General features: G+C 35.8%; 1 protein-coding gene across 2 annotated transcripts in view; it reads right to left on the reverse strand.

Annotated features, from left to right (window-relative positions):
- Positions 1-3,167: 3,167 nt before the first annotated feature.
- Positions 3,168-14,610, reverse strand: part of Vps28 (vacuolar protein sorting 28) — an 85,776-nt gene continuing 74,333 nt past the window's right edge. For both annotated transcript variants that reach the window (XM_090372147.1, XM_090372148.1), the window contains exon 8: positions 3,168-3,767. In XM_090372147.1, the coding sequence (XP_090228273.1) occupies positions 3,647-3,767 (121 nt within the window). In that variant the 3' untranslated portion in view covers positions 3,168-3,646. The remainder of the gene's footprint in view (positions 3,768-14,610) is intronic.

Here is a 14,610-nt window from a genome sequence, read left to right on the forward strand (position 1 = left end):
GCTCGAATATCAATGTTGGATTTATTGAGCAATCTTGCAGTTCTATTGAAATAGTTGAATTTTAGATTATCAGTTCAGAGTGGATCTGGTGCCAGCAGATTGTGTCTTCTCAAAGCTCTTGGAGGGCAGCTAAAATTGATTAGGTAGAGCAGCTTGGAGGCACCAAGCTTTCCAGCCACGAGATGCATCAGGAATTTGCAGTCTGCTACAGCGCCCTTATTTGGGAGAGTGGTACTCTCAAAGTGACTGCACCATTCATAATAAGATTTTGTCAGTTTCCAACCTAGACTTGTACACTAAAAATCCAACTATGGATTTCTGAATATGTTCCAGTTGTTTTACGAGTATATTGGTGCGAGGATTCCAGATCTGTGAGACATATTCAAGTATCGGGTTAATGATCATTATACGTGCTGTTTTTATGAGTTGTATGTTGGAAAAGTCAAAGCAGATTCTTTAAGTAGTTCAAAAGATTTAGAGGCCTCTGCTGTAGTTTTATTGATATGTATATCGAAGTATCCCTTGGCAGAGAACCATACTCCCAAATCTGAAACCTATTGTACTCTATCTCATGATTACTGGTTTTGTAGGGATAACTGATTTTATGTTTGAACAACCCTGCCAACCTTAGTATCATCTGCAAATGTGGTCATTAAGCTTGTTATACCTGAATCAATATCATTGATAAATATAGAAAATAACAATGGTCCCAACACCGAACCCTTTTTTGACCCCACTAATAACATTAATCCACAAGAGCAGTGTCCATTGATTATCACTCTCTGTCTTCTCCCACTCAACCATCCTTTTATCCATAGCAGCAACTTTCTCTTAATCCCATACTGCTCCGATTTGTACAGCAGCCTTTTATGTGCAATAGTATCAAAAGCTTTCCTGAAATCCAAGTATGTGATATCAAAATTTTTTTCATCCAGTTCCTTTGTGACCACATCATATTATTCAATCAAATTGGTTAGGCAAAATTTCCCCTTAAGAAACCCATGGGGTGTTTGAACTATAACTGCACTCTTGTCTAGATGATCCTGCAATGCTTCTTTAACCAGTGAATCCATTAATTTCTACAGAAAAGAGGTTAAACTAACAGGTCTGTAATTACTCGTGTTACCCTTTGTGAATTGGAGATACATTTGCACTTTTTCTTTCCATGGGGATCTCCCCTGAATCCAAGGATGCTCTCATAATTATAGCTAAGGATTTGTTTACTTCCTTTGCTACCTCCTTTAATATAATTGGATAAATCCTATCCACCCCAGGTGCCTTTCTTATATTTAACTTCAATTTCTCCTCCACTTTCCTCTCAGTTATTATAAAATCATTTAGCTCTCTATTAGAGTTTGATAAACTTCTGTCCTCTACTTCCCTACATAATTCCTCATCTGTGAATGTAGATGCAGAATACTCAATCAGTTTGTCAGCAACCTGAGCAGGATCATCAATAGTGAAACCATCAATATCAAGTGGACCAATCTGAATCATTCCCTTCCTTCTAGAGTTTACATAAGTAAAGAAGTCTTTGATGTTTTTCTTTGCATCCTTTGCCAAAGATATCTTGTGATCTGTCTTCACTTTGTGACTTGATTACAGGCTAGCTTATATTTACCATAAGCTTCTGTGTTGCTTGATAATTTCTATGCATTCCATGCATTTTTCTTATCTGCCACGAATTTCAGTAGTTCATCTAACATCCATTTGGGTCTAAACCTTGAACAGTATGTCTTAGTTGGTATGAAAAGCCTAATACCTTCCAACATTAATTTCTTGAATGCTTCATGTTTAGAATTTGCTGTTGGTAACATCATCAGTTAGTCCCACTGTACAGAATTTAAAAACTGTCTGAGACCACTGTAGTCGCCTTTACGAAAGCAAAAACTCTTCCCTTTACTTGTGATGGTAGTTACATTTTTAAATAAAACCCAACATCAGTATACTGTGATCACTGCCACCTAGTGGTTCTTTTATCTGCAGATGCTTAATGCATGAAAAATCACTGCTGATAATCAGATCAAGAGTATTGCTCCTTCTGGTTGCCTTTCAAACCTGCTGCTTTAGAAAACAATCATCCAATAAATCCAAAAAAGCCTTGCTAGTGTGCGAGTGACAAACCACCCACAAGTTCTAGTCAATATCTGGGAAGCTAAAATCCCCTATTATAAGACTCTCTGATTTACTGGCCCACTCCATTTCTCTGTACAGTTGTTCATTGTACTTTTCAGAGTTATTAGGTCTATGACACACTGCTACTCTCATTTTTGCTTTTCCAGTGCTTATGTCATGCCAAACTGTGCTGTCCACCCATGTAAACTGGATGCACTTCCTTAGATTTTATGCGTTTCTTAACTAACAGCATAACTTCCTTCCATCCTACCCAGTCTATCCTTTCTGTACTCCCCATATTCAAATTCTGCATTCCTTTATCTGTGTGACACCGTGTCTCTGATATCCCAAGAAAACCGCCTTTGATGTTTTGACCAGCACCTCAAATTCATCAAATTTATTTATTATACTTCTAGCACTGGTGTACATGCAAGTATACATGCACCTGTTCTTACTCTTAGTTACCCAAACACAGCCCATGTATATACTTGTTCCATGATGACTCACAGCAGTTATACAAAGCCTGCAGATGTGTATGATTGTGTAATTTTTTGGGACAGCCATCTTTATTAAACAAAATTAATTAAAAAAACTGTCTTTATTTCAAATTGCTTTATTTTCAAAAAGATATACTGCACTTATTTATTGATAAATTTAATACAATAAAAAAAAAAAAATCATTAGCGAATTGTACACTATACCTTCAAATGTTAAACTAATGCATGGCTTGCGAAGTGCACAATTTAAAATTTATTTCTTGCCTTTATTCCAAAAAAATTTAATGAAAAACATAACCCATACAGCTGTGACTTTCTTTCTTGACACATCTACTCCAGGATTAAGGGAAAAAGAATCCTTATTTTTATATGGTATTTCATATCAGTAAGCATGCTATTTTTACAAAAATAGTATAACAGTGGGAGGTGGTGCATTTAAAAATTGCATTATATGTTATCTCATTAACATGACAGTGGTAATTTACCTCCCCCCCTCCAAATTAATTTTCAGTATTTGCACTAATGATCATTACTAAAAATCCACTTTTTTTTTTTTATGATTTCAGTTAATTTTAAAAAATCTGCAAAATAATAGACTTCATCAAGAAAATGCTAAATCTATATGACATTTATTTTCTTAACTTTCAGTGGTATAAAATCTTCCTTTAACAATACAACTCTGTTCTGATAATCCAATGTCAAAAATCAAAAAGACTGAATATTCTAGCAGCAGAAGGTATTTGTAACCAAGTAATGTATAGATATATATGCCAAAAAGAATGACAGTATTCCTGTAGCTGCTTTATAAGATATAAAACAGCAAGTTTTCAGTTTTTAAACCAAAGGATTTACATACGAAATGGTTTAATGAAGAAAGTGGCTATGAGACCTTTAAATTACAAATACCTGTCACGTATAGATCATTGCAAACATTTAGAATGTTTGCCTGTAAATATATTTTTAAAAGCTGAAATTATTTACATGCTAGTGTATGATTGAGCATGTTTCATTATCTTTAGCTTGTTCATATATTTTTAAGCCTCATGCAGCAACCTGTTAAAAGCATTATACGAGGACTCCAAGTCAAAGATTAGTTGTCGAACTTGACTTTCGGTTAGTTCATCAGATGCAGCCATGGCAGACATAGTTTGTAACCTAGAATAAGAAACATTAGTAAATTAACATAATGAAAGTAAGAAGAGCATGCAAAAAAAAATGTCTTAGGTTTTGTTACTAAAAAATTAAAAATTGTGTAGCAGTGCACAATAATGGTCTAATGATGCATTTTGGATGGGTCATTAGACCACTATTGCATTCAGGTCCACATTTTCATACGAAGATACAAGGAAAATATATACAGAAACAAACTGCTATTGCAAATACAAAAGGTATGGTGTGGTGGGGTTTTGATTGGTTAATTTTTCTCTGCATGATTACAAATAGGCTGTACATCTAAGTACTGGCCACTAGATTTTTGGAGTCACCATCAGAAGAAATGACTGCCAACAGCTGAGGATTAAGCAGAAATCATTAAATTGCTTGAGGATAACTATATAGGACTGAAGAGGCATAGGATGAGTAGCAAAAGGTGAGAGAAACCTTGATTTTAATAAGGAGTCCTCTTTTCATTTCTTATATAGTGTTTGGAGATTGGCTGGTATTCCACCATTATTTCAATGTCAAAATGTTCAAGGTTGATTTCTTTTGCACTGTCAGAAACTTGTTTAACCACTTTTTAATTGACAAGAAACAATACGAGCAATGTTTCTTCTCAAGTCCACATTATAATTCCCAGGGAGGACCAATGGTTCCTCCCTTGGAATTATAATGTGGATTTGGTACGGTTTAAAATTGGACTGAGGTCTTTATATTGCTGCCTATCTCCATTACTATTTGGTTATGGTCTAATTGGGCAAAAGAAAAAAAAAAGAATGCAACAATAACAGTCCATTAGCTTATAATACTCATAAGTATTATAAGCACATATGTAACTAAAGATATGGTAAGACAGGCAAAAGCTAAGAAATCACTAGCAAGGGGGTTCTACTAATACATGAATACAAAAAGAGAAGAGAAGAGAATGAATCAGAAAAGTCCCTTATTTCATCAGAGTGGAAGAAGCAAATAAATTTCAAAGTGGCAAGACAAGTTAGAGTTCGATAGGTATTCTGCAATGATATTTACAGCTGAAAGTCCATTCAGGTGTTACCATGGGGTAACAGTGACAATAAGCCAGATTGCTGAGAAATAAGTAATATAATGATCTCAGAGAAAAGTTAATTAGAAAAGCTATCAAGGTTGAGGGAATGTAAGGCTCCAGGGCTGTAAAGTATTCAGCCTGTTTTAAATATTAATTAGATCATGAAATTCTGGGAAAATTTCCTAGATTAGAGAAGCATAATATCATCCTAATTATAAAGAAGATAAGAAGTTTAATCTTAGCAGTGGGTTAAATCGCAGAGTCTGTAGTTTAAGGATAGGAAACAGGATTATTTCAATAGAAGTGTCCTTAATGGACACAGAATTGATTTGTGAAGCAATCTTCACCAAAAAATCTGTTAATTATTATGACGTCATAAAACAACTGGATGCAAGAAGTAACTTTAATGTAATTTAGCTTAACAAAGTTTTCAGTATAGTTCTGCATGAAAGGCTGTTATATAAACTAGAGCAAATTGACATTACTGGCAAGATCCTTCATTGGATCATAACAGTAATCCCATCTTTTAGTGTTGTCTAAAACAGGAGGGGGAGCCTTTCCCCCCCTCCCCTTTCTAAACTTCTTTATTGACAGTAACACACAAGGGAAGCAGTAAAAGTCGGGTCTTGCTGATTAAGGTGAAGTCATAAGGTGATGACTAGAACTGGACTATGTTGCTTCAAAATGGCAACTAAACTTTAATGATTCTAAATGTAATATTTTTTACCAAGAAAAGAAATTAGTGTTACTTATATTCTAGGGGGAAGAGCAGTTAAAAGTGGTTCAAGATTAGACTTAGGGGTTAAGCTTTGTAAACTGCATCTAAGCCAGTCTTCATATGGATGTTAATTAGCATTTCTCATCAATTTGGTTGCCCTTCTGACCTGATTACAATATTCCACATGTAGTCTCACTCTTGTCCTATACACAGGTACCCCAGGGACTCACATCTGGTGAGTATGGGCTTGGCAAACCTAGGGTCTTGAGTCTTCTCTTTCTTGGTGATTCTCTCTCTCTCTCTCTCTCTCTCTCTCTCTCTCTCTCTCTCTCTCTCTCTCTCTCTCTCTCTCTCTCTCTCTCTCTCTCTCTCTCTCTCTCTCTCTCTCTCTGGGTAATGCTGGAATTTTTTTTTTTTTTTTTTTTTTTCACAGACAGATCATAGAACCTGCCTGCTTCTTTTCATTAAATGGTAAATATCTGAAAGTATCATAACTTTTTTATTTGGAACAAATTTCAACTCTTCTCCTAGTTTATAAGTAACCTCTGGATTTCTATTACTTCTTTCTGGTCAGGTGCAAATCCTTAAACTTTAGTCTTTTCAGACATCTGCATCTGATCCAAGTTATTTTGAAGCATCATGCCCTAGTTCTGGTTATCAACCATCCTTCCTACTTTCAACTCATTGGAAAACTCTGACAGCTTCTCTGCACACCCCCCCCCTCATCAATGTCATTATGGCAAATTAGAAGCAGGAAGGGCCCTCCCCAACACTGATCACAGAGGGATTTCACCCACTACACTGCTCCACTCTGAAGACGTTGCCTCTCTGTCTGATATTTTAGCCAAGTGCTGATCCGGTGAAGGATCTTACTGCAATCCCAATTTGCTCTAGTTTATATGATAGCCTTTCATTCAGAACTATATCAAAAGCTTTACTAAAATCAAGGTAAATTCCAATCAAAGTTATTTCTTGCATTTAGTTATGACACAGTCATAATAATTAACCAAATTGACTGGGCAAGACTTGTCCTTCGTGAATCCGTGCTGTGGCCATTAAAGATACCATTCATATTGAGATGGTCCTGCATCATATCCTTAATCAGACTTCACATAAATCCCATAGGATTTATGTACCCACATGTAGCCTCTTTTAACATGTTGACTGCCAAATATGAGTTAACTCCTATTTGGCAATCTGGCCCAGGACGCCGCATACGAGTTAACTCTGACTGGTATGACTTGCCGTTCAGGTACAGCTACGAGTATATTTGTAGCAAATATGTGCAACTGATGGATTATGGCTTCTGGGATAAGAATGAAAAATCAACGACGGCATCAGAAAAGAGAAAATTTATTCACAAAAAAAATTTACATTTGGTCGTCGACTTACGACCACAAAAAAAAAATAATAAATTAATAATAAATCATAGTTACATGTATCACAAAAATAGCAAAAAATCCATTATTTAAACAATATAAAAATTGGTTAATTTTAAACTAAACTAATTATAACATTAGGTATGTCATAGTACATTGCAAAAATTCAAAATGAATGTTTATGCAATCTTCAGAATCAGTCAGGTTGGGATAATTAATTATAAGTACCTCCCTAATCGGCACGCCCTACTCCCCACTCCCCTAAAACATGCTACTTAAGTTAAAAATAGATTTTATATGTACAGTATTGCCTGGCGATATTTGTAGGCTATAAATTGTTTATGTGATAAACTGCTAGTGATTAATTGCTGGCGGTGAATTGAGAACGATAAACTTTCCTAGACTTCCCTCTCACATACACTCAGTCGCTTTCAAGCATCTGTTGTGTGTGTGTGTGTGTGTGTGTGTGTGTGTGTGTGTGTGTGTGTGTGTGTGTGTGTGGTGTATTAATTCAAATTCTATTGAAATACTGTACCCATAAAATGTTTAGTAAAAGGAAAATGCCTTCATCTACATATATGCCAGCTAAGAAGTCAATTGTTGTTGTTATTGTTATTTGGTTTTTAGGAGCATTAGCAACTAAGGCCATATTGCTCCGGGATATGCGGTGGTCATTCTCTGACCTTTCCGCATCCTCCATATTTGGTGGTGATGGGCTCGAACCCCGGTCTAATCAAGAAGCGTGTGCCCTAAGAAGTCAAGGAAAACTATTGATTTAGAGTGTAAAATGAAAGTTATCCAGCAGTATGAAGGCGGAAAGAAAGAAAGCACGTGACTTGAAGTTATCACATTCCACGGTATCGACGATTCTTAAGGACAAAGAAAGAATTCGGGAAGCTGTGAAAGGTTCTGCACCTATTAAGTCTACAATTTTAACCAAACAACGACATGGACCCATCCATGAAATGGAGAAATTGTTGTTTATATGGATGGAAGATTTAATACAAAAAAAAATACACCCATGAGTCTTCACACAGTACAAGCAAAGGCTAGAAGTTTGTTTCAGAGTTTAAAATCACGCGCCGGAGACGATTACGCACAAGATTTTCAGGCTAGTACTGGGTGGTTTAAGCATTTTAAAAAAAGATTTGCTTTGCATAATGTACATGTCACAGGAGAAGCAGGAAATGAAGATGGTGCCAAAAAATTCGTTGATAGTTTCAACTCTTTAATCAAAGAAGTAGGTTATCTACTGGAACAAATATTCAACTTAGATGAAACCGGTTTGCAATGGAAACGCATGTCTAATCGTATGTACATACACCAAGAAGCAAAAAGGATGCCAGGATTCAAAGCTTTTAAGGATTGGTTAACTTTGTTGCTTGGTGGGAATGCCGCGGATTTTAAGCTGAAGCCTTTTCTCATTTATCATTCAGAAAACTCTCGTGCATTCAAGCACATCAACTGCCCATTTACTACCGTTCAAACCCTAAAGCTTGGATGACTCAAGCACTGTTCGAAGACTGGTTCATGAACTGCTTCATTCCCCAAGCTCGTGAATATTGTGCGGAGAGAGGTATCCCTTTCAAGATTTTATTGGTTATAGACAATGCTCCTGGCCACCCCCTTATCTGGATGACCTTCATCATGATGTTAGAGTGGTTTTTATGTCACCTAACACAACCTCTCTTATTCAACCCATGGATCAGGGTGCTATTTCAGCATTCAAGGCTCACTATCTCAGAACGACATTCACACAAGCCATCGAAGTGATAGATTCTGATGCTGATTTATCTTTGCGAGACATTTGGAAGCAGTACAACATTCTTCAGTTGTCAAGAATATTTCAACCGCATGGGAATGTGTACAAAGAATTATATGTCAGGAATTTGGAAAAAGTGTCTAAAATGTTATGCAAATACTACATTTGAAGGATCTGAAAAAGGAGAGGAGCTGGAAGTGATTACAGAAAAAATAGTTAAAATTGCAAAAAATCTTAAATTAGAATGTGAAATAGAAGATGTAGAAGAGTTGCTAGATTGTGAGACAAAAGAACTTTCGGATGAAGAGTTGATTGAATTGGAAGCACAGAGAGTGGCACAAGAAAAAGCGAGGGAGGAAGAAGAGAAAGAAGAAGAGGAACCAGAAAAGAAATTCACTGCGAAGGGTTTATCAGATTCTTTTCCGCAACTGAATAAAGCTCTCGCCAGTTTCGAAGCAATGGACCCTAATGTCAAACGATTTACAAAGGTTGAACGTATCATTCAAGATGCTTTGCGTTGCTATCGTGAGATATATGAAGAAAGAAAGAAACAAACTGTTCAAACAAAGCTCAGCATGTTCCTCATCAAGAAAACATCTACCTCAACCCAAGAACATGACCCTGATGATCCACAACCCAGCACAAGCAAAGATTAAAAATTTATTTTGTAAATTTCATTTGTATTAATTTTTACATTAATTTTAGATTGTATTTTTGTGTTTACAGTACATTATGTACAGTTATTTTTCACATTATGTACAATATAATTATAGATCGTAGTTTTGTATTTTTATAAACAGTATAAATAATAAACCCATTAAAATGTAGAGAATGTTTGAATTTAACCTCCTAGAGAGAGATAGCCTAGGCGTAGAAACGAAGGTATGTACAGTATCACTAAGTAAAAGATAAAAACATTACTGTATTTAAAATGAAAAATAAAAGATGATAAAAATAAATTATAAAGATGATAAAAAGATTAGAAAGGTTAAAAAATACTGTTAATAAATATATGGCCGACATATGACCAGATCGACTTACGACCTGTCAGTCAGAACAGAAGTCGGTTGTAAGTCGACGATCAACTGTATTCACAAATACATAAAGAAAAGTGTATTACTAAAACTCACAAAAATAATAGTTTATTTGTGATATTTCTTGAAACATTCTTCTACACAAAGAGCTGGGGCTTCACTTGGCACACTGGACACTAATAGCATGTTGCATTTTTTATTTCTTGTACATACTCACACGGCTTAGTCGGGCATGTTTTTTTTTTCAGTTGGTGGTCATCATCATCAGCCATTTTCAATCCACTGCTGCAGGATGAAGGCCTGTCCAGCAACTTTCCAGTTCCTTCTGTTTTGTGCAATGGACATTCATTTACTACCCACAAACTCATGAATTTCATCTGTCCATTTCCACTGTTGTCTTCCAGGTTTTCTTCTAGCTCCTCTTGGGTACCATTCTGTTATTTTCTTAGTCCATCTGTCATAATGTCTTCGAGCTATGTGTCCTGCCCAAGACCATTTTAGTTCTTTAGTTTTGATAAGAATGTCCTTTACTTGAGTTTGCTGCCTAATCCACGTGTTCCTCTTCTTATTTAACAGTCTGATTCCCAATATAATTTGTTCCATTCTTCGCTGTGTAGTTCTCGGCTTCTCTTCTATTCTTTTTGGTGAGTGCCCAAGTTTCACTTCCATAAGTCATGGTGGGGAGTATACATTGGTTCATTATTTTACGTTTCAGACAAACTGGGATATTGCTCCTCAGTATGTGACTATATTTCCTGAATGCTATCCATCCAAAATTTATTCTTCTCTTGACTTCCAGCCATTTATTATTATTACACCTAATAACTTGTCCCAGATAAGTATATGGCTCCACCTTTCCAATTGCTGCTCCTTCAATCATCATGTCCCTTTCTGTGGCATACTTGTTCATCATTACTTTTGTCTTAGCCAATATTCATCTTTAGTCCAAAATCCTTACTAACCATGCATAACTGATTAAGATTTTCCTCTAATTATTTGGGATCATGACTTATGACCACAATGTCATCTGCAAATCGTAAATGGTTTAAGTACTCTCCATTCACATTGACTCATTTCTGCAACCAGTCTAATCTTCTGAAAGCTTCCTCAAGGGCAGCAGTAAACAACTTCGGAGATATTGTGTCTCCTTGTCGAATCCCTTTCTCAATTTTAAATTTGCTACTGTCTTTGTCTAGTCTAATAAAGGAGGTAGCATTCTCATATATTTTCTTCAAAATCATAATATATGGGGTACCTATGCCTCCTTTCCAGTGTCCGAAACATTGCCTTATGCTGTATGGAGTCAAATGCCTTTTCACAATCCACAAATGCCAGGCATAATGGCGTTTTATATTCATTTGCTTTCTCCATTAGCTGTGATATTACGTGAAGGTGATCCATAGTTGAGAATCCTGTCCTAAAGCCAGCTTACTCTTTCGGTTGATTCTCATAGGGTATTTTTTCTAAACTGTTAGTAATGACCCTTGTGAACAACTTGTAGATGTGGGATAACCAGCTAATTGGTCTATAATTTCCAATTTCTGATTTATCTCCTTTCTTATGCAGCAAAACTATGATTGCATTATTCCACTCCTTAGGTGTCACACCTTTTTTAATGCATTTTGTGAAGAGTCTTACCAGTTTTTGTGTCATGTCTCTTCCTCCCAATTTTAACAACTCTACAGTAACTTCATCTTCCCCTGGGTTGTATAGCCTCTAAATAATGAATTTCATGTTCAGATCTAATCTTCTTTGGAACGATTTAGAATTTTTTTCTCCAATCAAGATTCAATGAACGTTTCTCTGAATTTCAGACATTTTTATGGTGGAACCCGTAACTTAACAGAAAGGATCTATGCACTATTTATATATATTTCTATAATACGTAATGCAATTATTTTTGACCTGATGGTTTTTCTTAGCACTAAATAATACGAGAGAATTTGATCTGATTGATCTATGCTGGACATTTTGCTATTGCAATCTCGAATTATTTTGTTATTTGGTTTTTTTTTTTAGAAGCATTAACAACTAAGGCCATATTGCTCCGTGGATATGCAGTGGTCATTTCCTGACCTTTCCACATCCTCCATATTTGGTGGTCACGGGCTCAAAACCCAGGTCTAATCAAGAAGCGTGTGCTATGCACTGCTGCTCCTGCCCACCTGGCTACGCCGACCGGGCTAGCCGAGTGGGTAAAGTACCTGCCCGGCAACCCAAAGGTCGCGGGTTCGATTCCCGCCTCGGGCTTGGATCAAAGTACTGCAAAAACCTTGGGAGGTGCAATATGGCCACAGAAGCCGATGCGCCAACAACTACCAAATCAAAAAAAAAAAAAAAAAAAAACCACTTGGCTACGGAGGTGCCATCTCAAATTATGTTTGGTTTTATCGAAATTTTTCCATTTCAGTTGTGCACCTTGACCCATTTCAACAATGTGTTTGTTAGAAATAGTGAGAACTTCTCTTTTATCCTTCCACTTACATACTACAACAGGGCCATTTCGCTGCCATGCAATTTCCCCTTTCTTCAATTTTCGCATCACCAAATCTTTTGGATTTTATTTTCTGTTAGTGCATAGTGTTCCACATACATAAGTTTTTCGAGCAGATAATTTCGTCAGAGCAACGGAATTATAAAAATTGTCCATATACAATACATATCCCTTGTCTAAGTAGTTCTCAAGCAAGTATAGCACAACTTCAGCAGTATGACCTATGTTTTGTTCAGTTTCTTCTGATTTACCGGAGTAAATTTTTATTTTCATAACAAGGCCGCTCGACTCGCACAGTTCGTAAAGTTTGATTCTTTATTTGTGCTTTTTATTTTTTATGCACTGGCAGAAATTCAGTCTCCCACGCCACAACATCATCGACTCGTCAATACAGATGTTTCTATTCGGTACGTAATTATTGCGCATAACATTATTGAAATGATTCAAAATCGGTCTTACTTTGTATAGCCTGTCAGCAGATTTTAATGAATTATCTGCGAAGTGAAAATATTGTAATATCAACTGAAATTTATTTTGACTCATAAATGATCACCAAAACATAACATTGTAGAATGCACTTGTACTCCAGTAATGCCCTATTGAAGGAAAAGAATAAGGACCCATTTGTAACAAAAGTCCAAGAAACACTCATTTCTGAAATATCAGTGTCCTTCCATCTTGATGAACTGGCAGAATTTTGCAATTGTCCACATTTTTCTATTTCTTGCAAAGCTTATAAATTAATAAATTAGTTTGACTAATAATGTAAGAAATTTTCCTGAAAAATATAGGTCTACCAATTTTTGTACACTAAATTCTGTTGTGCCCATTTTCAAACCAACATTCTCTTCAACAATAAATTGTGGAGGACCCTATTTCATTCCACAAATTTTCATTATTTGACATACTTGCCTCTGGAGAATTAGAATTATCTTCAGGCTGGGAGCTGGCTTCATCTTCGCTATCCTCACTTGAATCGTTAGAAGGTTCATAATTGTCACTGTCAGAACCAGAACTGTACGGCTTGTCAAAAATCTCTCTAAATTCCGAGTCACTCATATCAGCATAGAGCTCAAGCACTTCTTCTGTTAGTGGCCTCTTCTTATCTTTGTTATGTTTTTTTTTGTTTTTTTTTGTAAAAAAAAAAAAAAAAAAAAAAAAAAAAAAAATGTTATATAAACAACATAACAAAGTACTAAATACAACTTACACGAAAGTGTGTCAAAAAATTACTGTGGATTTACACACAGCGCTGACTCACATACAGCGAATTCTGCAAGTTACAATATGCCTGAGTTAATCGTGTTAACTTGTAGTTGGCTGCCGCAAAGAACTTTCCATTACATATGTCAACTACGAGATAACTTGCGAAATTTTTTTTTACAACAATAAGTTTTTTTTACAAGTTTTGGCGATGAATATATATTTTAATTTGGATTTTGCATAATTTAACATGCTTAACTCAAATTGGCGTTCCGTTTGAGACCCCTTTACCCAAATCAGCCTGGGCAGTCAATGTGTTAATATAACAGGATATACACTGCAATGCTCCACCCCTGAAGCCTTATGTACTCTTACCTTCAGTAATAATTTTTTTTTTTAATTAGACTCATTTCAAAGAGCATTATATCACTTATTTTACAACAGTCTGATTCAATTTCATTCCTCCGTAATTCAGTCTTTCAACCTGTAAATATTGTTGGAAAGTCAGCTCATCTGCCATTTCTGCTGGGCTTTCTCTGGTTTTTACACTTTGAGTAAGAGGCCTATGGGATTCATTACTTTTTTTTACTTATTGAATTTTTTTTTTTATTAAATCATACGAAAAAAAATAAAAGAGTAGAATTCCTTGACCCTTCCTTAGCTTCCTTTCAATTAAACCCTTCATCTATATATTGTCATTGATCTCTGGTGGAACTTCCTTACTGGAATGAAAGTGTTTATGGCTTTCAAGATATATCCTTTGAATATTTCCCATAATGAACTCATATCCATTAGCTTAAAGTTCTCTCTAGTCAATAGAGCCCAAGAAATACCTCAATTCACTGAAGTCCCCTCTCTTGAAACTGAAGATCTCACCTTTACTACTGACTCCAGAAATCTCTTTGAACACTGCTATTAAGACATCATAGTCATGCAGGAACCACTAGCTACTGTTGGTTCCTGCACTGTCAAGATTTTGTTCATTTAGAATCACCGGTGAGAACCAGGTTGAGGATATTAGGCTCTTGAACTTTCTCTAACATGTTGAAATAAATAACAATCATCCAGATGGTTCAAAAACTTTCTGTATGGCATATTTCCAGTTCACAATTTCCAGTAAATAAGAGGTAGATGAAGTTGACCATGAGGCAATCACACTTAGCTGTGAATTCAAGGTGCTTAAAGATATTTTTGTTATACTTCTCAGA

Source organism: Mastigoproctus giganteus, chromosome 4 (assembly GCF_048544385.1).
Source record: "Mastigoproctus giganteus isolate SK-2022 chromosome 4, ASM4854438v1, whole genome shotgun sequence".
NCBI classification, from domain to species: Eukaryota; Metazoa; Arthropoda; class Arachnida; order Uropygi; family Thelyphonidae; genus Mastigoproctus; species Mastigoproctus giganteus.